This window comes from Mercenaria mercenaria, chromosome 16 (genome assembly GCF_021730395.1).
Source record: "Mercenaria mercenaria strain notata chromosome 16, MADL_Memer_1, whole genome shotgun sequence".
In the NCBI taxonomy this organism is placed as follows: domain Eukaryota; kingdom Metazoa; phylum Mollusca; class Bivalvia; order Venerida; family Veneridae; genus Mercenaria; species Mercenaria mercenaria.
The window spans coordinates 10,641,116-10,666,447 of record NC_069376.1 but is presented as its reverse complement, the minus strand read 5'-3'; the positions used below and the strand labels follow the sequence as shown (position 1 = coordinate 10,666,447).

The following is a 25,332-nucleotide window of genomic DNA, read 5'->3' as shown; positions in this document are numbered from 1 at the left end:
AACAGCATGGATCCAGACCAGACTGTGCTTCCAAGTTTCCTAACAGTTATTCTAATTGCAATAGGCTTTGAAAGCGAACAGCATGGATCATGACCAGACTGCGCATCCAAGTTTCCTAACAGTTTCTCTAATTGCAATAGGCTTTGAAAGCGAACAGCATAAAGAGGGAAGTAACTCCTGTAGGTTGTTTCTACATTGACATTTCTAATTGCCCCTGGCTCCGATGTATGGTTCAGACATCAGATAATATGTGCTTAGTGCTATTTTAGAGGCTTAAGATTTTCTTATTTATATAAAAAATTAACCATGCAGCCAGGGAGTCAGACTAATGCTGCGGACGTGTCATACACATGTAGAGCTCTGTGTATGTATTATGCAGGATTATCTTGAAATAAAGTCCCGTAGATGTAGGGCCTAATTTACTTTTGTACCTAACCCTTTACATCATTTTTTTCGACATTTAAACTACTGCGATCAATATAATTATAGAAATACACTTCTTGGCGGAGCAAACTACACGCGATAACCAGAGTGACAGTTACGTCATTAACTACCTGCGTTTGATGTAAACGCCCATTCGGTGAGCTTTTCTGAAAATGGCAGTAGCCCAACTGATACGTGATTTTGTAAAGCATCTTCAAATACTGTGCTGTGAAATTATTGGTGACGCAATAACGACCAATCAAAGACTCGTTGACAACAGGTCGGAGATAGTGGTGTTTATCTACATAGCGTTACACAAAATGTAGATAGATCTACATGCGGATTTATTCAGTTTCAACGCAGGACATTTAACATTCTTGAGGTATGTTTCGTCTACAGCTACTTGTTTTAATATTGGATTGCATTATATAGATCTATATTGCATCATTTTTTTTTCATTGCTTGCGTTATGATCGGGGTTAAAAATTAATCTGTCTCCACCCACCCAGACCACAGGAGCCTGAAATTCTATCCAAAAATCACGAAAAGTCTGTATATGAAAAAAGACCCCACTTCTATATAATAAAAAACTACAGGAATGAAACACATTCACTCCCCACCCACCACGAGAAAACAAGAAAATTTCAAAGTAAGCAGTGCGAGTGTTCTCGGGTGGCGTAATTATCTAAAGGCAACTAAAATATATGCGTGACTGTGCTTACTGGTCGCTTCACCGTATTAACTAACACGAAATCAACGATTTCAACAACATTTCGTTCATCGTCCAAACCATTGCGTGACGTCACACCTTCATTATATTTCTGCACCGGAGTTAATAATGCTTTTGTGTAAATGCCAATATCCGGTCCGATCCGTACACAATTCAGAACAGAACAGAACAGCATCGTGTAAACAATGTCATTTGTCATTTACAACACAATTAATATTTGATATCAGAAAACTCATTCCGTATCACCAAGCGTAGCTGAGCAGGATGATATTCTTTTTTTCTGTTATGCGCTGCTTCCGTCAATGGTTGAGTTACTTCCACTCTTTTGTCAATGCTAGAGTTAGTTCCCATAATGGGTTTTTTCCAACATGATATGCCTAATTCTTTTATTATTTAATGGTTAAAGAAATTCAAAGATATAATATTTATTGAAAGAAATACTAATAATAAAACATGACATATACAGATATTTTTTACCTGGTTCTTGAAATTATTTTGTATTCTCTCCGGCGCAGAACTATACATGAAGGTGTGACGTCACGCAATGGTTTGGACGATGAACGAAATGTTGTTGAAATCGTTGATTTCGTGTTAGTTAATACGGTGAAGCGACCAGTAAGCACAGTCACGCATATATTTTAGTTGCCTTTACACGGTGCCTATACCACGTGACTTTTATGGCTATGTGTGGGTATAAAAAACATAAACAGTCGTCGATTCAGGTAACATTTTTCATGATAACTTTCTTAATCCTGCACCACTTTTATTCAAATGAAGACGAGGGCCCGGCCATAAGAAAGATACAATCACGGCCCATCAGTTTGAAAAGAATAAATTCGTATTTTTGTCGAAAAGTGCAACCGGGCATTTTTTTGTCAGATTGCCGACGTGCTATGTGTGGGTGCATTCTGTTAATATCGTTTATAAAACTCTTAAAAATGCGTTCAGCGACAGGGCAAATGGAACCGAGAATGTAATTTTACCTTGTTTGACAGTTGCAAAATGATCGTTAAGAAATATAGCGTATTCCTCTCGTTTTTTAAATAAATAAAAACATGCTATGTGTGGGTGCCGCTAAATTTATGCTATGTGTGGGAGTAAACTCATAAAAATGATACCGTTGCTTGAGATACTTGCACTTAGTGAGTTTTAACTTACTCGTGTTACGTTCATAGAAGAAATGAGTATCCATCTAGCATAACTGATCTGTTTTATATTTATTTAGAAAGTCGCTGTGTTATAGAGAATAGCGCGTCAGATTCATTATTGTTATTGATTACGAGCGCGTGTTATCAAACATCTTTGTAGGGATAACGCATATTTTTTCGTGTTATAACATCTGCAGAATCTCGAGGATTGGTTGGTACCGAGCCCGTTACGGCGAGGGTACCAACGATTCTCAAGGGATTCTAAAGATGTTATAACACGAAAAGAATATGCGCTAACGCTATTCTAGAATAAAACGCGTTAAAACGGGAAATGAATATATTGTTCCTCAATGTCATTGAATTTCCATGAAATGCGCGGTAAAGTCTACGTTGTTTTGTCACGTTGACGTCATTCATTTTGAATTATCCGTTTTGGGCTGTAATCAGGTAATGCGTTATGCTCTGCCATGGAACGTGCATATATATATATATAAAGGTGTTATAACAGCACGTGAGCGCGAGAATCTCTCTGTTAACACACATTTTCTCTCCTGTTAAAACACCCCCGAAAAGTGACAATAACAGCAGTTTTATGCTAGAATAACGTTATAACTCTGATATATGTTTGAAGTAAAATTTATGAAAAAGTTATTTCCAATCTCCTTCAGTTGTGTTGAAGTGTGTTTTTTTTTATCTTGATGCATAACAACGTTTTTCATAAACACACAATTGAATCAGTGTCCCTAAGGTAGTTTTAAAGGGCAGTATGTGTGACATATAGTGTAGAGCATAGATCGTAGCCTTGGATGCTGCTCCATTGTAAATTCCACTGTTCACCTAGTTCGTGGTTAGTTGCAGCTAAAATGGCATTTATTGTAGCTTTGCGCTATACGTTTGAAACAACACAAATTACTACTACTTCAGGGTTGTAGTTCAAACCACTTTTTAAGCATAAAGAAAGGGCTTCAATCCCTCGAACGAAAGTAAAGTACCTGCGGTAGTGCATGTAAAAAACTGCTATTAAATTCATACCACACACATAACACATGGAGTCATTTCATCAGAGCCGCTAGTCTATTTAAGAAATAATATATCTCATCCAGTGATTTGTCGCTGAATAAATCATTGTTTGGAATTCAGATGCAAAGGAATTATATCACGAGGGCGCAGTCTTGTTGGAATGAATTTAGGCGCTTACAAAACCAATCTGTAGCGTGCCTATCGCTAAAAGTACAGCCAAATAATTTTAAAGAAACACTCAATCAATTACATTTCTTGATAATTAAAATTTCAGTTTGTGATTTTAGAAGAGTTCGTCACAGGTCTGTTGTGAGATAATATCTATCATAGCTTTTGCTTTTTTGTGTTGGTTTTGTAAGCGCCTACATTCATTCTAACAAGACCATTGCAGAAAATAAGGCTCCAAAGAAATTATCAAACAAATTAAGAATAAAATTGTTTGTTATGAAGGGGGTGAACTGTCCAAGGAACTTCTCTTAAAATGATCTAACAGACATAATTTTACCAGTATTTTGATTGTCTTCTACTTTGTTAGTGATAAAGGACACTCCATTATACTTATCTACTGTGACCTGCCTCCGTGGCCGAGTGGTTAAGGTCGCTGACTTCAAACCACTGTAACCTCTCATTGATAGAGGACCGTAGGTTCGAGCCCCAGCTACCCACTATGTCTCTTTATGTGAGAAAGTATGCAGTTGCTTACGGAGGATGGGAGTCTAGTATACTGGTACTTCCCAGGAACGATGGTTAGGTGAACTGCCGCCTCATATGTCATATTATAATTATATTTAAGTTGTAAATAATTATGTATATGGAATTCATTAAATTGATAGATCTAACTGATCAATTTGGGATATCAAACATATACGGCCAGTGTTTTATGCATTTCTCTATATGATGTCATAGATTTGTTTTTTGGTATACAACTTTCTGTTTCGTAACGTTTTTATATATTTGTGAAAATTATGTTTGTCTTACTTTCCCATATATATTGTATATCACCACTGTTCGTTTATATTATGTATATGTGTGCCACCGTGGGCTTATAGCCCAGTGGAATATATTTGAATAAACTTCAAACTTCAAAAACTTCATATGACTCCGACTGTTGAAACAGGGCGTTGAATCAAACGAATAAACAAACAAACTTACTGCATCACAACATACATGTCAATCCTAATATTAGTTATATTCACAGACGATATTTTGAACATTGTTTATATACAAAATATTTTCAATAGTAAAATGGGTAATCAGGCAAGTAAACTCTCCATGCAATATGATTCACTTTGTTGTTTGGCACGGAAGAGTTCACCGTATTGTCTTACCTTTTTACTGTTTCTGTATATAAACTTTTGTCAAAATATCATTTCTTAACTATGTGTTTATATTTTCGTGTGAACAGTTAAGACGCAATACTGACGTACAGTGATCTAAGTATGAATAACGACTCTGATGAAATGACTCCATGCGTTATGTGTGTGGTATGAATTTAATAGCAGTTTTTTACATGCATTATCGCAGGTACTTTACTTTCGTTGGAGGGATTGAAGCCCTTTCTTTATGCTTGAAAAGTGGTTTGAACTACAACCCTGTAATAGTAGTAATTTGTGTTGTTTCAAACGTATAGCGCAAAGCTACAATAAATACCATTTTAGCTGCAACTAACCACGAACTAGGTGAGCAGTGGAAGTTACAATGGAGCAGCATCAAAGGCTACGGTATGTGCTCTACACTATATTGTCACACATACTGCCCTTTAAAACTACCTTAGGGACACTGATTCAATTGCGTGTTTATGAAAAACGTTGTTTATGCATCAAGATAAAAAAAAAAACACAACACTTTCATACAACTGAAGGAGATTGGAAATAACTTTTTCATAAATTTTACTTCAAACATATTTCCGAGTTTTAACGTTTAAATAATTATGTTTGATAACACGCGCTCGTAATCAATAACAACAATGAATCTGACGCGCTATTCTCTATAACACAGCGACTTTCTAAAAAAAATAAAAAAGATCAGTTATGCTAGATGGATACTCATTTCTATGAACGTAACACGAGTAAGTTAAAACTCACTAAGTGCAAGTATCTCAAGCAACGGTATCATTTTTATGAGTTTACTCCCACACATAGCATAAATTTAGCGGCACCCACACATAGCATGTTTTTATTTATTTAAAAAACGAGAGGAATACGCTATATTTCTTAACGATCATTTTGCAACTGTCAAACAAGGTAAAATTACATTCTCGGTTCCATTTGCCCTGTCGCTGAACGCATTTTTAAGAGTTTTATAAACGATTTTAACAGAATGCACCCACACATAGCACGTCGGCAATCTGACTGAAAAATGTGCGGTTGCACTTTTCGACAAAAATACGAATTTATTCTTCTCAAACTGATGGGCCGTGATTGTATCTTTCTTATGGCCGGGCCCTCGTCTTTATTTGAATAAAATTGGTGCAGGATTAAGAAAGTTATCATGAAAAATGTTCCTTGAATCGACGGCTGTTTATGTTTTTTATACCCACACATAGCCATAAAAGTCACGTGGTATAGGCACCGTCGATAATTACGCCACCCGAGAACACTCGCACTGCTTACTTTGAAATTTTCCTGTTTTCTCGTGGTGGGTGGGGAGTGAATGCGTTTCATTCCTGTAGTTTTTTATTATATAGAAGTGGGGTCTTTTTTCATATACAGACTTTTCGTGATTTTTGGATAGAATTTCAGGCTCCTGTGCTCAGACCAGTGACCAGCAGGGGCGGATCCAGTATGTGGGTTTCTGTATATAGTGGCGTGTGGAGGTTTTAGTTGGGTTCGGGTGCATACCACCTTGGTTATAGTCACATGGTCTGATGTGTGTTTGAACATGAATATAGATATAGCTAAACATTCACACAATCAAATGAATTGACCAGTAGTGTCTGCTCCAACCAGTTAAGTAATTTCATACATGACATTCTAGCATATAACTGCTGTTATTGTCACTTTTCGGGGGAGAAAAGGGTGTGTTACTTGGTTTTTACTCGTTTTATGCTAGAATAGCGTCAGCGCATGTTCTTTTCTGAAACTGTTTGAAACCGTTTTATTTGATTATTAAACGCCTATTTTTACGCAAAACATATTCAATGACATTTTACAAATACATAAAAATACGACAAAAATTAAGATATTTAATGACATTGTCATATAACATAAATGAGCATAAATATCATTTTTCGTGTTATAACATCTGCAGAATCCTGAGGGATTGGTTTGTACCCTAGCCCGTTATCCCTACAAAATAAAGTTACACTTTTTACAAGGGCGTTGGAGCTAGGATGGCAGAGACGGCAGTCGCCGCCCCAATATTTCAAGGAGTGGAAAAATGAACTCGTAATTTTTCAAAAAAGCCAGAAAATATAATTGAAAATGAATACATCGGTCTTTTATTTATCATAAAGTGCATCTGAGGCTGATATTTATACACAGAATCTTGTCATATCGCTTACACCAGGTTCTACCCTGGCAAGACATTGTCCGTATCTAACATCTTGCCACTGTTTAAACACAGTATATGTAATTTATAGGGGAGAAAACTCAAGAAAAAAGCGAGTATGTTCAGCCATAAAAGTCGCCAGATTGCGCCAATTACCTCTTCTACCGTGAATTTTACGGAATACCTCACCCAGTATCACCCCTCCACTGTCAAGTGCTCAAATCCTCCCTACGCCTCTGCTTTATCAATTTTTCTGGGTGAAGCAAGAAAAATGATTGGCAGAGCTACCGCAATTTCAGGATATCAAAAATTCATGCTTGCCATATTTTAGTTCGAGATCCGCATTCATTCACCACAACTGGCGACTTTTGAATCATAGACCTCTGGGTTGGCATTCAGTCACATTGCCACAAGCAGTACGTAGGAGGTTTTATCCACATTATTTTCCATTGGTTTTGCTTTTGGTCTCTAGGAGAGTAACCAGACTGTACTAGAAAACATAATTATAATTTATTCATTTTGCAGCTTAATCATAAACTTTGGATATTTCAGATAAAGAAGGTAGGGCAAGAAAATGGCTGTCTGAACTCTGGACAAAAAATGAGCATGCATTGATAGAACATCATTTAATTCCCAGGTAGGTCCTATTGTGTCAATTTGAACAAAATGCATTCTTGATGTATGAATTCATCTCGAACCCACATGCACTATTTCATAACTGAACATTATTTCAGGGGCCTCCGTGACCAAGTGGTTAAGGTCGTTGACTTCAAATCACTTAATTTGCTCCTCATTGATGTGGGTTCGAGCCTCACTCGGAGTGATAAATTCTTCATGCCCAGTGGTTACAATTCTGGCCAGGCATTGGATCTGTATAATGAACTTGAAGACAGAACGAGTTTCCTGACACAGGATACATATATGTAACTGCAGGGCCTGCTCTGGGTGAGATTTTCTTTGAGCTAATTGGATGTCGCAGTTGTGGGGCGGGGCACGGGGCTGTTTTCGGGATGAAATTTTTAGTGAATTTCAAGTGTGAATGGTGCTATGATAGCTATTTTGAGCATTATTTTTGTTTTTTTACTGGGAGAACATAACTATACTGTAACATACTATAACATATAAGATAAATCAGAGTTTTAACTGTATCATATAACTTATTTTACAACCATTTCATCACACATGAAATGTTACAGCACTTAATACTTAACACTAAACAGTTAACAACCAGAACAAAACAATGTTTGTACATGACACACACTACAAAACATTAAGTTATGTAAGGAATTAATGTTAGTTTTAGAAAATTGCGTTTATTCGTAAAGTTATGGTCATACTTCAGTTTTATTTAGGTACAGGGATTGGGAAAATGGTAATGTAAGGCCAGAAACCCTATGAAATATTAACTGAAAGGTTTATGCAAGGTAATAATCGTCTGCCTACCAAAACAGTACATCGATATTCATAGACAACATGAAACCTCAGAAAAGCAAAAATAAAAAATAAGCACATTTTGGTCAAAAAACACCAAAAAGACATTGTCAGAACTATTTTTGAAAATATTTACTGAAAGAGTTCATGAAGAAACTTTATATAATTTGACAAAGTTCACACTAATCCGTCCGTCCGGAAACATATCTAGGAAGTAGTTTGGGCTATTTAAATAAAACTTCATAACACACGGCTACTAAACGCTAGCGCCACCACCAAATTGTGGTGATAAGGAAAAGAGCTATCGACATTTCCGTGGTGCAGCTATCGCCCGTTTCTACTTGTAAACACGTGAGTAAAATTTATATTTTATCTTATATTTTCATTGATAGAACTTTCTTCGAAAATCGGAGAATGTAGTTCCGTGTAAGAACACTTTTACTACAGGTTGGCTGTGATTTCATTAAAATAATATGCAAATTGTGGTGTCAGGAGCTTTTCTCCCGAATCTGACAGTGGCACATTTTCATATCGGCCAGTATTCGGATACCATTCCGATGAATAGACACACTGTAAGAGCATACCTGCGCATGCAAATGGTGTAGAAATGATAAATGATTATATACGCACACACCATGAATAATAGAATCTCGGGTTAGAAGTAATATACCAGGATTTTAAAAAGTGGTGGCGCTATAACTCTAGTGATGGCGCTATACAGTAGTGGTGGCGCTGTTACGGCATCTAATAATACGAACTGCTGACGCATCCGGAACAAAACAAACACCAACATTCTCTAATTGATAAATATTCCTGCAAGGAATTATGCTATTACAGAAAGAAAAACACGATCATATTTTACTTACCATTATGAAACATTCTCTATCCAAAAAAACAAAACAAATACTCACAGACCTTGGGATTCTTGTAGTCAAAGTAAATATTTTCCTTTGTTTAAAATGTTAATGTAGAATTATTTTTAACCTTTAAATATTCTACTTAAATACAAACGTAAGTGTACTTTAAATTGAGGTCAAGAAAATAGTAGCAATACTTTTATTTCAAACAAGATTTGTACATTTTTAGGGGTACCGAATTTTTTATTATTTTCAGAATATATCTAACTTTATCTTCGACGTCATTTGCATAAAAAGTGTGCATTTGACCTTTTCAATAATTGTACATCGGGTGAAGATCAACTTTTGCTGTTAATTACGTATGTTATCAAGGACGCAATTTGTTTTTGAAAATCCTGCACATATCAGGTACACCTTCTTCACCTTAAAAGCACTATTAACTAGAGCTATCACTAAAGGTGATGAATGTACCCCCCCCCCCCCTCCCCCGCATTCACTGACACAGTGCATTGCAATTTGACGCACACAAGATTGCATAATTATGCTGACTGTATGTATATAGACTGTATCTATACAGTTTAGTGACAAAAAACAAAGTCCCATAACTATGCATATTTATCTAAAAGAACATAACATGCACCTTGCACAACTAGGGTTGGCACTGATTACTTGTGTCAAGTTTCATTAAATTGTGTGCAAGGGTTCGGAAGATTAGGCGCACACAAGACTGCATATGCAGACTGTATATACATTGTATGTTAACAAGAAACAAAGTCCCATAACTCTGCATTTTTTGTCGTTGAAAGAACCTAACATGCCCCATGCACAACTACTGTTGTTACTGATCACTTGTGTGAGTTTCATTAAAGTCTGTCAAGGGGATGAGGAGAGATGGTGCGCACAAGATTGTGTCTACGGACAGACAGACGGACGGACGGACCGACAGACCGACAGACTGACAGACGGTTCAAAAACTATATGCCTCCCTTCGGGGGCATAAAAGAAATGAAATAAAAAATAAACATAAGCAAAAATTCATCGTACCGTAGTATTTAATTCATTAAATGTGTATTCACGGCTCAGTGTTCGAAATCGAATTATACAATCTTTTAACACTTTACCTATTATTTTATTTACCTTATTTGAACGTATAAAAGTAAGATAATTACTCTACTCCTGATGACTGTTCTATAAAAATCCATATTCACGCTCACGTGCACATATCTCCACAAATAACGGTAGGTGCGTAAATGAATTTAAGATATCAATTTGCAAACTACTGATAAAAAAAACTGTCATGTGTATTATGCATTATTATCCATGTTTCACGCATAGGTGACATGGTGTTTTACTGCACCCCCATTTTTTTTTTTTTGGGGGGGGGGGGGGGGGGGGGGGGGGGGGGGGGGGGGGGGGGGGGGGGTGTATTTCAGTATCAAGGTTATTGTGACATTGATCTTCAATCTACTGAAACCTAGAGCAGTATAAGTATTGGTGCTCTATTGACTAGAGGCAGTTAGCCTATGAAGTTTGTCTTCTGTAGGCCAACACCACAGCCTCTAGTAATTGACTGGAAATTGTGTTCTGATAGTTATACATCAAATCATCCTATAAAAGTTGACAACTGTCGTTTTCATTCAGACATCGGCCTACTGTCGCCAAGCTTCATCGGATGATTATATGTGGTCAGTTGATAACATTATTGTTTTGAGAATTAGTACGTCAAAGGCCACGGAATTAATGACTGTCAAACTAACAACAATTTCCGGACAATAACTAAAGAACGCCCTAGCCTAAATCTACAGGCATCAAATGACAGAGTTGATTGCCAGTGGTCAGTAGATTACACTTTTGCTTTGTGGATCAGTAGGTAAAACGTCAAGGTTTAAAAGACCTTCAGACTGAAAGAAGTCCCCTCAATACCTAAGGATGTCTTGACCTACAGTCATCAAAGTTTTTAACATTTCTGATTGCGGTAAGTAGATGACCGTTTTCGTTTCTTTTCGGTTAAGTAATTCAAAAGATTAAGGTCATAAAGACCCTGAAAATAAAATGCAATTAATAACCAGAGAACACTTTAGTCAAGAGACGCCACACATATTAGCTTAATAGGATGATTGACTGCTGTCAGTAGTGCGATTTTAATATGCTAACCTCCGGAGGCATAAAATTAGTTTCAAAGTTATATACCTTTTTATAATTGCTATATGTACTTGCACGCAAAACCTTAACAAGAATTATTTTAAGCTTCAAATGGAAACACACTGGCATTGTTCCGTTTTGATCATTCACATAAATCGGTAACTGATGTGCTGCACTAGTCTCTCTGATGTGACACTAGGCAGTTTAAAAAAATGACATACACTCTGTTACAAGCATGGGATATGTTTTCAGAACAGATTTTTCTTTTCTTTTCTTTTTTAATAATTCCATATAAAATTGATATAATAATTTCAAGATCTATCAAGATTGTTCAAACTAATTTGAGTCAGCTAAAACTATGGCCACACTAAAGTTTTTCTAATATATGTTATGTTGATGAAGCTTTAAAAATTTTCAGCACCCAAATTTTATTGACTTTGGAGAGAAACATACTTTTGCCTAAAAACGGATCGCTAAAATAATATTTTTATACATGTGATTTCCGTGGCAGGAGGGTCAAAATCGAAATATTTCACTGGCGATCAGCCTATATGTCCGTGGAATTAGTCTTGCCGCCAGCAGGCTAAAGATTATTTGGTTGATAAATAAAGAATGAAAAGCCACAGGTGACCAAACATTCCTTATTTATCATAAGTTCTAATCCCTGCTTCATTCTAAGTTATACGAAAAAGGAGATAACATCTTTTTCTTAATTTTAGGATTTCATTTAAAGACAGTTATAAAACAATTTCTAGTTTGAAATATTTATAGCTATTACAATAAAGTATCCTTTAAATGAAAGATATTTCGAATAGCCACAAACTACGTAACGCTAAAAATGTTAAGGATAGAAGTTCATCATTTGTAATTATTGAGCAACAGCGTTTAAGGTCTTTTAGAAAGTCATAACAAGTTAAACTTTGATGCTTAAAAATAAAGGCATGAAACAATTACCTTTGTGATTGATTTCGGTATCATCTATCCGGTCGTCGACTTCTTGGAATGCTTTAAGGGAGTATGGTGGTGAACAACCGATCGCATGGAGTATATCACATATTGGCGTAACAATTGCGTATCCTTTACTTCCGCCAGCCAAAAGACCTATAGCGACGAGTCCATTGTCAGATACACTAAACACAAGAGATCCAGAGTCACCCGGAAGAGCAAATGGCTTTTCCATATTATATATTTGAAACTGGTTACTAAGAAGAAAGTGGCCAAACACCATCGTTTTTGCTCCATAAAACCCGAATCGTCCCTGCTTCAGAAGCGTAGTTGCGCCATATTTTACAATATGTTTATCTTTCTGTCGAAGAAATGGTTCCGTATCGTAAACCATTCCAGATGTGTATCTTAGTGTACAGTCTGCATCAAACCCTTTTACACAAATAAAATGATATATTTGTTACATAATACCGTGTTATATTGCATATTTGTAACAGGATATTTCTAATCAATTGACCTTAATTTTAGTTCTTTGATGTTTGTAAGTGCATTGAGGGTGCTAAAATACTTGTTTTGCAAAAGAAACAATATTGATGGTATTTTTTAAAATTGATATATTAGTATCATTTAAGATTGCTAGTGAATCGAACCAAACAATCTGTTCCAGGCAGCAGGAAGAAAAATTGCGACTTCCACTGAGCTGCGAGGCCGTCATGAGATAATATCTGGTAAAATGCTATTTCAATTTATTCTTCATGAGTTTTATAAGCAACCACATACAAGGTAATTCAAAACAAAATTATTTTCTATACTCTATGAAATATTTATAAAAAATCATATACGCTATGGTCTATAAAAAGGAAAATATAAAATTTAGAACACAACATACCAGACAATTTAACGTCATCCGAGCTAATTTCAGGAAAGATTCCATTAACCGGCTTCCTTGATTCATCTATTTTCACCAATGCAGCATCAACACCAGCTTCCCTTCCTACTACTTCTCCTATTTTATGGTCTTTAAGTTCGCCACAGCGAAAATGGTTAGAGGCGGCCTCTTTATCAAAACTTGGTTGATAACAGGTAATTGGAGGTGTCTTATTCATCTGCAGTTCTTCAACATTAAGTAAAACATGCGCACATGTTATAAAACATATTCCATGATGTGGATGTTCAATGATTCCTCCGAGAGTTCCATAACCGTTCACCCCCTGCAAACCAATTCGGCATCCCATCTTTAAATCTTTATGCCACTCATTTGGTTTTCTACTGGTATATACTTGAAAAACATCTTCACGAATATCGACATTAAAACCTCCCAACGTTTTAGGGAAGCACTTCTCTTTTATTGGAATCAACCCTTTGACATGAACAAATAATGTAATGCAGTCTTCTCTTTCCATTTTATGATTATTAGTCAAGTAGCCAAAAGACTTCATTGAACTGGCAGAAATCATGGTAATGTTACTATGCTGTTTTCCTAATGTATCAGAATTTCCATTTATAACATTTCGCATTTCCTCACTTCGTGTATCACTTATATAATTATCTGATTCCACTTCGTGTTCAATTACTATTCTATTTTCTTCATTCGTGTCCCCATCTGCCCTTAAAACAATTTCAAAATCGTAAACATAATCTATATCTTTTGGTGAATCTAAACTTGTATCTGTAATGACTACGAAGACAATATCCGTTCTGTTGTTTTCTCTGTATGCTGGCCAAACCCGTAATATATTATCAGACCCTGCTTTGATATCTTTGCATATATCTTTAGTTAACTCCTCAACTTCTTCTGAATTTATTCCAAATTGTTTACATGTATTCTGTAAGTATTTCTTGTTTTTCTGATCAGTTGCATGCAAAATAGGCTTAATTTCTTCGCTGATGCTTGGTTTGTTTGCCTTCAAATATTCTAAAAGAAAGGAAAGAAGTTATTTTCAATGAGGTCGTTCTAAATAGTAATAAATATACACACAAAAAACACGTGAAGGAGTAACACAGGAGGACACTGCCTTGGATCGTTCAATGGCAAAACACCAGGTACGTGCACCCTAACCTCACTGTTTAAGCCCTACCATATTCCTATATGACAAGACGGTGTAAATAAATTTACTCCCCGCCAGGTGAATCCCTAACACATGAAACAGTATCCACAAAAACACATCGTAAAACACAAAATATTCTTAAGTAAAGATATATAAAACAAAACACATGGAAGAATTAACATTATATTATGTACTAGAAGCCAGACCACCAAGGCAACCCCAATTAAGGGCACAACGAAGCAGGGCATGGGACAAATATCTAAACCAGTTCGTCCAAAGGAGGGAATTTAAGAGGAGTCCCCCACCTGTCACGTTATCGCACAATAGAGGAAATCGTACTGACCAACTATAAAAAGGCTCAGTGTGTCTTATAACAATACGGTCATAGTCTCTAGCAATAAAAAGTTTGATAATTTTATAAGATAATGGTCGGAATTGTGGATATGCTTTAGAATTTTACGATGTTTGTAAATCACATCTCCATAAAAATAAGGTTGTGACATACCTTGTCGCAGAAGACTCTTAAAATTACTGCGGAATTTAATCACTTATTCCCAATTACGGTGATACATTTAGCAAACTATTAACGAAGCTTATGAAAGGAGTAGCGCCGCTGAAGAAGCGTTTTGAAAATGGCAATATTACGTAGATTGAAGTCTTCAGCCTGACTACAGGCTCTGGTAAATCTGATAAGTTGTGAAATATAAACCCCATAAGATGTGGCATGAGGTACATCTCCTCAAGGTCAAAATTAAAGTCACCTGTCTTATCATATATTCTTATACGTATAAAACACATGTACTCTATCACAATGATTAGAAATACTGTCACGGAAGTATGATACTGCTAGACGGTTAACTAAAATAAATATTCTTACTAATGCATGCTGGCCATGGTAGTTCTGTATATGTTCCCCTGATATCCTAATGTCCTAACAAGTAAGCAGTCTGAATAGTTTGTATGTATTAAATTGATTACTTTTGCTTTGCTTAAATTGATATCTTCCAAAAGTACATAAAATTGTAGTTTACGGCAACATTATAATTAACTGTACGCAGACGAATGTCAGTCGGCGTGTTTTGAGCTTTTATAAAGTTCCTGAGAAAAGGGGTTTTGTTTTGTCAGCATAGAATTTCCAGTATTGAAACAAGAATTACAGTTTAGATATTACAACATGTTAACGATAAGATGCGTGTTGCGTTGTAACAGGCCTCTTACGGAATCAGTCAAGTTGCACGGGGTACATCTCCATTTAAATGAGGAGGCTGTAATACCTATCAATTCAAGGACTGATTACTCCAAACAGGAGGTGACTACTCAGTGTTACCTGTGAAGTAGTCCAAAATGTAGTTCCATGTTGTTGTATACTGAGTCATATGAGGATGTGACAGTTACATTATTGGCTTAGTTTTATCGCTTATTATATTGAGTTCTAGACCATTTTCATTGTGAATTTCGAAGAATAAGTTTTATTCTTTGAGAAAATGTCTACATACGCGTAATTGCTAAACGGCTATTTTTGTTTAGGCATTTTAGAGGGTGATGTTTCTCGGAACAGATTATTTTTCTTATATGTAACATAACATGTCAATATTTTCTAATTTTTTTTATAAGAAGACATATCATACTAAATGATTATATATGGTTTTTATATCATTGAAATTATGTAAAGTGCTGAAAATGAGGTCTGAATATTTTATTGTTTATATGAAATAAAAAAAATGAACTGGCGTGGTAGAATGTAACCTAGACGATGAGCAGGGGTAAAAATTGAAACTTGTTTGGATGTGGCTGTAAATTGGCTAGTTTGGCCAGATTATGATAGAAAATGACAGTTTTAGTGCAATTTTGCAGAGAAAGTGTAGAAAAACTAAAAATATTTCAATTTCACTGTTTAGGGTGTAAAAACTAAATATTGCTAAATTGTAGTTGCCAGGGGTGAGTTTAGGTATATTTTACAGTAAAATTGTGTGATTTGAGTGCAGTTTATGGTAAAAATTGATAAAATATGGCAAAAAACGCCCAAGCAAGGAAAATTGGTCATATAGTTTGTCGCGACAGCTTTTTTGAAGGAAATTTGACACGCTAGCATACATTACTGAAAAAGCCATAAAACCTTAAAAATTGATTGTATCAAACTGAAACTGATATTTTTCATGCATTTAGGTTACTGGTACAATATATGTGAAAATAACACTTTTTGAGAATAGAAAGTTTTCCTTTCAGGACCGATTACACCAAACAGGAAGTGACTACTCAGTGTTACATGTAAAGTAGTCCAAAATGTAGTTCCATACTGTTGATGAAATCTGGTATAACTAGAGCTATCACTAAAGGTGATGAATGTACCCCCCGCATGCACTGACATAGTACGTTGCAATTTGACGCACACAAGATTGCATAAAGATGTGTACTGCATGTATATAGACTGTATTTATACAGTATAGTAACAAAAAACAAAGTCCCATAACTATGCAGAATATTTATCTTAAAGGACGTAACATGCACCATGCACAACTAGGGTTGGTACTGATCACTTGTGTGAAGTTTCATTAAATTGTGTGCAAGGGTTCGGAAGATTAGGCGCGCACAAGATTGCATATGCAGACTGCATGTACATAGTATGTTAACAAGAAACAAAGTCCCATAACTCTGCTGTTGAAAGAACCTAACATGCCCCATGCACAACTACTGTTGTTACTGTTCATTTGTGTGAAGTTTCATTAAATTGTGTCAAGGGAATGAGGAGAGATGGTGTGCACAAGATTGTGTCTATGTATATAGTAAAGTAATTAAAAACAAAGTCCCGTAACTCTGCAATTTTTTTTCTGAAAGAACCTAACATGCCCCATGCACGACTAATGTTGTTACTGACCACTTGTGTGTGAAGTTTCATTAAATTGTGTCAAGGGGATGAGGAGAGATGGTGCGCACAAGATTGTGTCTACGGACAGACTGACAGACAGACAGACAGACGGACGGACAAACAGACAACCTGAAACCAGTATACCCTCCCTTACAACTTTGTTGTCGAGGGGGGGTGGGGGGGGGGGGTACAATAAACCTCTTGCGAGTTTCGAACTCGAGCTATATTTCGCACTGCACAGCTTAGCCACCTGAGTTATTTCACCAATCAAGTAATGTTGATTTCTATTTGACAAGTACAGTGGACGCAACCTGACCCCGATGGTTGACCTTTGTATTGTAATACATAATGAGGCACAGCCTATTATGGAAAAGGAGTGTACGTTAAACACTTCATATCTTTGCATTCATAAATTTAAACACACGGCTAACCTAAGCACACCATATTTCTACAATGAAATAGTCGATATGAATAATCAGTCTAAAGTCAACCATCGCGGTCAAACTGCGACTACTACACACTATGTACCCGGATAATCCTAACTCTGTTCCAACATGGCTGACAGAAAGACGATGTATGTGGTTAATTTCCTTGTCTTCTTTCATGTTTTTATGTTAGTATGCAATGTTAGCGTAAAACTTTTGATAGCCAAAATATCCTGTATTGATAACATGTTTTGAGTACTAAATATTTCAATCGACATGTCACATTACTTATCAACTGTATTAGTTCAATAAACATCTCTTAGACAATGTTTAACAGTATCAAAGTTTGAAATTCATTTTTATAGCTTAAAAACTGTATTGATTATGAGGTGGGTTTAGATTTGCGGATAATTCCTGACTGGTATAGGAAACAGTGCTGGATAAATACGAACTTAGAATGGATAAACACCCAACCAAACGAAAACATAGCTGTTCGTCTGTGCTTTATGTATGATCTATAGATGCTCGAAGTTCTTTGACCCACCCTGTCCTGCAGGGATGTTGGATTCCTATATCCAACTTGTCCAACTCGTGATTTTTTTGCCAGCAGACAAGTGCATTTTTCATTCTGTGTGTCCACGGACAAGCAGAATTTTTCACGTTTAAAATGAGAAAACAAAATATATCATTTAGATTAAGTGTTGCTTCAAATGTATGGAGGTGATAAAGATAATTTAATGTATAAAATCCGTGATGTACTTGCTGACAGTCTCTCGATTGCTGCAGTTTTATAAAAAAACATGCATCTGTGTCTTTAAGCATCACTTTCCATGATCTGATTGGTTCTTTGACTAGGTCATGCGCACACTGTAACTCGATGACTATGATAAAATAATCAGAAACGTAAACAACTTAAAAAAGTATTTCGACAAGTATGTTAGTAGAATTCCAACTGCTGAGACAATAAGTCACTGTCAAAGGAATTATTGGAGTCAGTAGTCAGTCAAATGATAACCAAAAGCACACAGAGATCGCAAATATGACTAAAAATAAGTCGGAACGTTTTAAGAGTCTTTCTCTGAATTCATCTGGCTTTGTACCATTGCGTGGACCGTGTTTTTGGCAAGGCATCAAAAGATCACGAATCCTGCTTGTGCGATTTCAGACTTTTATAAACTTTAAAAGGCAAATATTTTAACAGCTTATTTTTTACCACAGTTACTGTGATATGCTTTTCTTTTCATTATCCTAAATAAAGAACTCCCCAGTCTATTTGCAGTTTCATGAAGGTTTAAAATGTGTGGATTTCCACACCCCTGGCCTGTCAGTCCATGATCACCCCCACCCCCCTCCACACACACACACACACTTTTCTTCCCTACTTACCGTCTGAAAAATATTATATTTAATAATTAATCATAAATCTAATCGCATTTAAACAACATAAAAAATTTTCCATTAGCACCTCTATAAAAGCTCTTACACTATGAGAAATACAAGATTTGAAATAAACGCAATTCTTCTGAAACAGTGTGTGCGTGAGAGAGAGAGAGAGAGAGAGAGATGGGGGGGGGGGGGGGGAGAGAAGGTTGGTGGTTACAGAACTTCAAACATTGGTGGTATTAAATAATTTCTGATATAATTATATAATAATTTTGACTTTTATATTGAATTATTTTCGAGGGTATATCCAGATTTTTGCAAACATTGCTATTTGCATAATATTAAAATTATGAAAAAATGTTTGACTGTAGTGGGCATACATATAACATCTTGTAAAATTAATGACAAAGTTTGAAGACAATACCGCTTATAAAGTAAAGTAATGTTTACAATAATGAGACTATGTACATGTCAACTCGTTCATTTCTGTAGAATACTAGTCAGTTAGGTGTTTATCCTTCCCGCGATTTCGTGTAAGTTAGGTTTTTATCCATTCCTCGTGTAAACTGAGTTCGGTTTTTATCAACTCGAAGTTAGGTGTTTATCCCTTTTCTCGCTGTCAGTACATTTGAACATGTATTGTGTCAACATGTAGTGGGTTAACAACATAGTGTAAACGGGCCTATAAAACAGTATATTTTTTCCTTCGAACAACAAAATAGTAGAGGCATCAAAAGCATATAAGTATTTTTTAAGATTTTTTGTATAATGTTTCATTGAAAAGTTTGCCTTGTTCGTCGGTACTTCACCTGAAAACACAAGGGTTGATATATTTAACATGATACATTTTGAAATAAATATACACTTGATCAATGGAGACAAATATAACAACCGAAACATTCTTTTATACATTGAAATTACACAGAAAACAAAGCTGTATCGGCTTTATATCCGCCATGTTGGCACTGAGTTAGGATCGCTGAACAGAGTTAAGATTATCCGGGTACATAGTGTGTACTACATCATACGAATTCCTTTCTAATTTACCATGTAGGCATAGGAAAAAGAGATCAATATAATTGCACCTTTACTAATCCTACCAGGTGTTCTGTATTACAAGAGTGCTTCTACTGTGACATTTCGATACAAGCAAAACTGTATTATCTGCACTATAAAATACTTACTGGTATTTCATTTTATTATCGGCTTGTTAAAAGTTATTTTTTACCATAAGTAAGTTGACAAAATCATAGGAACCAGTGTTTCAGGGTTAAATCAAGCACATATTAATAAATCCTAAACGATTTTGTTGTGCAAAAATGTATATTCTTGTGTTTTAAACCGTTTTCGTTTTCTACTCTATTGTGTAATTGCAAGGGAAGTAAACTAATGAATATCTCTGCTTTAAAGTACTAGCCCAAGGCAAGAGTTGACATTCTTTGCGGATCACAACTTTGAATTAAATATTAAAATTTCTGTTACTGATATTAGCAAAACTGTCATACATTGTACATTTGTGAAATCATTTTTGTTAATTTCAAGGACTTGGATATCAATTTCTAGACTTTATTTAATGTATTTCTATCAATGAAAATGTTAGGGTCTATCTCTATACCATGACATCTGACCAACCTAAATTATCTGTCTTAGACTCGCCTGACATTTTCGCGCTATTTTCATTATCGTTCGCCGACTGTAGTTTTCAAATAGTACCAGAAAGACCCGAGACAATCTCTGATCATTAATCAATCCACGGGCGAGTGCTCTGATAAAACCACCGGGATTTTTTTTACTTTTTATGAAATAATTCTGCAGTCTCAAAAGGGATTTTGAACTAGTAACAGCGAAGGACAAATTCTTTAATCTCAGTGACTTTTAACATTGACATCAATGTGTATTAATTAACTGACAGAGTGATAACTGCCAGACTTGCTGTAAAATCTGTGTTTAGAACACTAAATATGGTATGAACTTATTATTTGGTATAACGGACATCGTTGTAAATGATTCGGATACACTATTTCGGAGTAGATTTGACAATAAACTATTAACTAGAATTATTAATTGCTTCCGTTACGGGTTTTGGAAGACCTATATCGCGTAAATAAGTAATTTACACTTTTACAGTAAATTTACAAGAGGAAGTTACTTTCCCTTCGCAAGGTCTGAGGTATTTTTTCAAAGTCAGGAATAAGATGGTGTAACTGCACACTATTTTTGAGGCAGTTGACACACGATATGCCATAAGACAATACGACGTGACACACAATATACCATATAACAATGCTATGTAAAAACACGATATACCACACGACAATGCGACGTAACACACGATATAACACAGACACAAGGAGACACACGATATGCTACACAACAATGCGAAGTGACATACGATAGGCCACACGACAATGTGGCCTGATTCAAAATATGCCACACGACAATGCGATGTAAGACACAATATGCCACACGACAATGCAATGTGAGACATGATACGTCACACGTCAATGCGACGTGACTCACGAAATACTACACAACATTGCAAAGTGATACACGATATGACATACGACAGTGCGATATGTCACACTAAATACCAGGCAACAATGCAGCGTGACACACGATTAGCCTTACGGCAATACGCAAATTGCCTCGGCAAGCCAGTTTTATGATAGGATTTTACAATACTCAGTTCCAAAAGAAAGTGTGCACTTTTTAAGTTTAAATATTTCAAAAAATTCCCCGACGTTTTTGTTTCATTTCTTTTCATACACTAACTCTCAGGTATAACTCAAAATCTAAAATGCACATCAATTTGTTTCCGAACTGATTTAAATTTTGGTACCAAACATTATAAGTTTTCATGAAAATAACCGAGAAAAAATAACAGAAAACTAAGTGCACACTTCCTTTTGGAACTGAGTGTATGAAAACTATTTAAAAATCCGAAAATCTCCAATTCCTGGCTCCCAGCTTTTTCCCTTAACTACAAAGAGCAAGCCAGCAGCCTAAAAGAAAATGGCGGTTAGTTGATGAAAGTAACAAATCAACCATTAGGATCTCTACACTGGAAATATTTCAGGGACGGGATACATGTATATATACATTTTACGCAGAATGAGAAACACTAAACATTCCATGGAATCACTGACATTACCTTTAGATCTCGATTTTGATTTGATTAATTCTGATTCATTTAGGTCCACTGTAAAACAAATCATTTAAGTTTTGATAAATCACTGTCAACATGTTATTTCATGCCGTGAGTGTATGAAACAGGGGAACCAGTTTTCTTTCAATGCTGAGCACCAAACAACGGAAATTTCTGGTACCATCTTTACGTCATTGGTATGACGTAGCAAGGGATTGAATCCATGACTTCTATTAAGAATTGAATGGTGTTTTTCTGCGGTTCATCGATGTATGAACTGTCTGGAAGTTTACACCGAAGGTGTTTCTGTAAAAATTAGGTGTATACTTCCTGATAGTTCATACATTGATGAACCGCAGAAAAACACCATTCAATTCTTATAATTACAACTTTCAAATCTTCTTTAATTTGTTTCCTATTTGAAAAATCCAAACTTTTATACTGAAATGCAAGCTTTTACTTGGGGTAACGCGTATTAATTTCGACGTCATGGACGCAAGCGAACGACTCATTTGTATAAAAGCAAAAGAAAGATGGCCGACATCAACGTCGCGATCGTGACGGTCTGGAGTTTTAGGCTTGATTAAATTAAAATCGGATTTTTGAGGTTGCTAGGATGGAATTTGTGGTTTAACAACTGTAACTATTATCAAAGATATTCTATTTTTATGAATATAGCGTTCAAGAAATTCATTTGAAAGGATGATTGGAGAAAACACGTGTCAGAGTCGGTCAGTGACACTGACATCTGAAATTTGGAGCAAGGAAAAAATTTGAATGGATGATAGCGAATGGTAAGGAATTTAATTCATTATATGTCTGTTTATTGCAATAAAAAGTATCTACATTTCACAAATCAATAAACGTGGAAAAACTCCACAAATTAAACTCTTTTTTGGGCAAATTTTGCGTGGCCTTAAATTAAATTTAATTACTACATTGTAATTAATTCATCTGTTAACATGTGTTTATATCAATTTATTTCTGTCAACAGTTCAACAAGTATTATGTACCCGTGTTCTATGAATTAAATCAGGTATGGAAAATTTAGCACTGGGACAATGAATTGTTACAAGATAACAAAGTGAACATAATTCTGAATCTGTTTTTTTCAAATTGAAATTATGTTTTTAGTTTTAATAACTGAAAAATCTGAGCTTTATTTTGAGTATTTAGGGTACTTTGCAGAGTGAATGTGCAATTGTTAAATGTGCATGAAGACGGATTAAACATTCCCATTCTGGAATCTTGTTGGCACATGGTGTTTTTTTTTTATCTCATAGGTTGGATTTGGACCATCCGAGATGGGAACCGGAACTGCATTTGAATTTAGCTGAGAATTTTCCTTAGTGCCAGTTGATAATCCGATGAGGATTTTTGACATTCATTTTCTGCTCTGTTGTCGTTTCTCTGCTGTATGACCAAACAGATGCTTCGTTACGATATCCGGTCATAAGCATTATACGCCGGAGCTCACATCCGGCATCATCTAGCCCCTTGGTTGCACTAGCACGAAGGCAGTGTGCGGTGTATCAGAAAATGCAATTATGGTACCGTACAATAACCAGCTGACAATAACGAACAATCTTCGATGTTTATGTCAATTAGTCGTAAACTTCTTGACAGTTTATACATAATGGACTGCAGAAAAGTAACATTCAATTCTTATATCTGTGTGAAATGTTTAGTATTGATTTGTTTATAAGAAGCTAATTTTGTTTAAAAAATGGAATTGAAATTATTTGAAAACAGAGTTACCGTGTGTCAAGACGTGCATTTCTAGAAATATCGCCCATAATACTGGTGAATTGTTTGATGCTGACTGGTTTAGTGTTGTACCAAATCTGACAAACATGTTTACATGGCAAAATAACTTTTCAGCATTTGGATCACAGTGAGCATACAAGCCTTCAAGTTCTGAATAGGACAATTTTCACTGTCACCTTCTATAGCATAAATTTTTATTTCATTTGTGAGGTCACTTTGATTTTATTTTTCTTTCACTTCATGGGTTAGAGAAATGTACTCCCTGCCTTCCTCATCGGCACAAATCTGAAGGCTGTTGCGGTTCAACTGTGGGTGAAATTCAAGATACTGCAGTACCGGAATCAAACATTTTTTTCTACTCCTAGTTTGTATTTGTTTATGACCATGCTTGTTAAAAATTAAAATAGGATTTTATGTAATATTTTTTTGTGAGAATTTCAGTGGGCTAATTAGAAAAAGGTGGTAAATCAGCTTTAATGCATAGTTGATTTAGTAGAATGATTACTGAAAATCCCCATACCAATTTCTTTTCCCATCTTAACGCTCCGTTTTAGCTGTATAAACCAGAAATCGAAAAATAATTTTGCTAGCATATTGCAGTTCCACTGGCCAGATAGCTCAATTGGCAGAGCAACCCAACACTGTGGAAATTACATATGGTAATTTGTGTTTTGGGGAGGTTCCAGGTTCGAATCCTGGTCTGGCTGTGCAAACTGTCATGTTGTCAAGACAAGATTAACTTTCTTCAGTTTCTATGGAAGATACCGATAAAGTATAAAGATGGATTTTTTACTTAATATATTGCTGTATCACGGCATTTACCTTGAATAGGATTTATTCCCCACTTGGTCAGTATTTTGTTTTGTCTTGGGTAGGGGTGTAACGATACATTGAAATATCGATGCATTGCGATCGTGAGTGTCCTGATAGTATGCATCGATAGAATAGTCACGATCCAATAACAATCGCCGATAGTTCCTTCAACAATCAATTGTTTCGATTGTTTTGAAATTTTAGTAAATACAAAAATGTTTATATAACCTGTTTATCTTAAATGAGAAAAGGTACTATGGTCATGGAGAAAGTAGGCTACTCATATGATATAGCCAACTTTTCGGTAGGGCACTTCATTTAGTGCTGGTACACCTTAGTGAAGTTAGTCTGGTCCGTCAGTTTTCGTTTTTTTCGATGCGTTGGGTTATTAAACACGTTGACATTCGCAACAAAATGGCCAATTCGATGAGTATACCTTTCATAGGTTTTTTGTTTTACTTATTGTTTCAAAGCCAAGGAATGCAAGAAATGTTAAAAATATTTAATGTTAGATTTATTTCTGTGTGTTTCAGTTGATACAAACATTTCAATGTGTATTAAAGGGAATTCCTATAGTTTTTTATGCGCATCTTTCTGCGCAGCCGACACTTTCTATGGAAAACTGAACTGAAGTCAACATTCGTTGAAACATTTTACAGACAATCTTAAATATGAGGAATCTTGAATAAAATAACATGTT

The 25,332-nt window shown here is 35.6% G+C and overlaps 1 protein-coding gene and 1 long non-coding RNA gene across 2 annotated transcripts; one reads left to right on the top strand and one right to left on the bottom strand.

The window, feature by feature from the left end:
* The first annotated feature begins 163 nt into the window (after positions 1-163).
* Positions 164-8,486, top strand: LOC128549467 (uncharacterized). Its single transcript, XR_008367701.1, has 3 exons — positions 164-805; positions 7,363-7,447; positions 7,545-8,486. It is a non-coding gene; the product is annotated as an uncharacterized LOC128549467 (long non-coding RNA).
* A 2,642-nt stretch (positions 8,487-11,128) lies between these two features.
* On the bottom strand, positions 11,129-24,355 carry LOC123540052 (uncharacterized). The gene is made up of 5 exons (XM_053527489.1): positions 24,340-24,355; positions 23,811-23,969; positions 13,075-14,100; positions 12,195-12,617; positions 11,129-11,139 (listed from the first exon to the last, which is right to left on the bottom strand). Exons 1-5 carry the CDS (start codon positions 24,353-24,355, stop codon positions 11,129-11,131), a joined length of 1,635 nt encoding a protein of 544 aa, XP_053383464.1.
* Between the last annotated feature and the right edge of the window lie 977 nt (positions 24,356-25,332).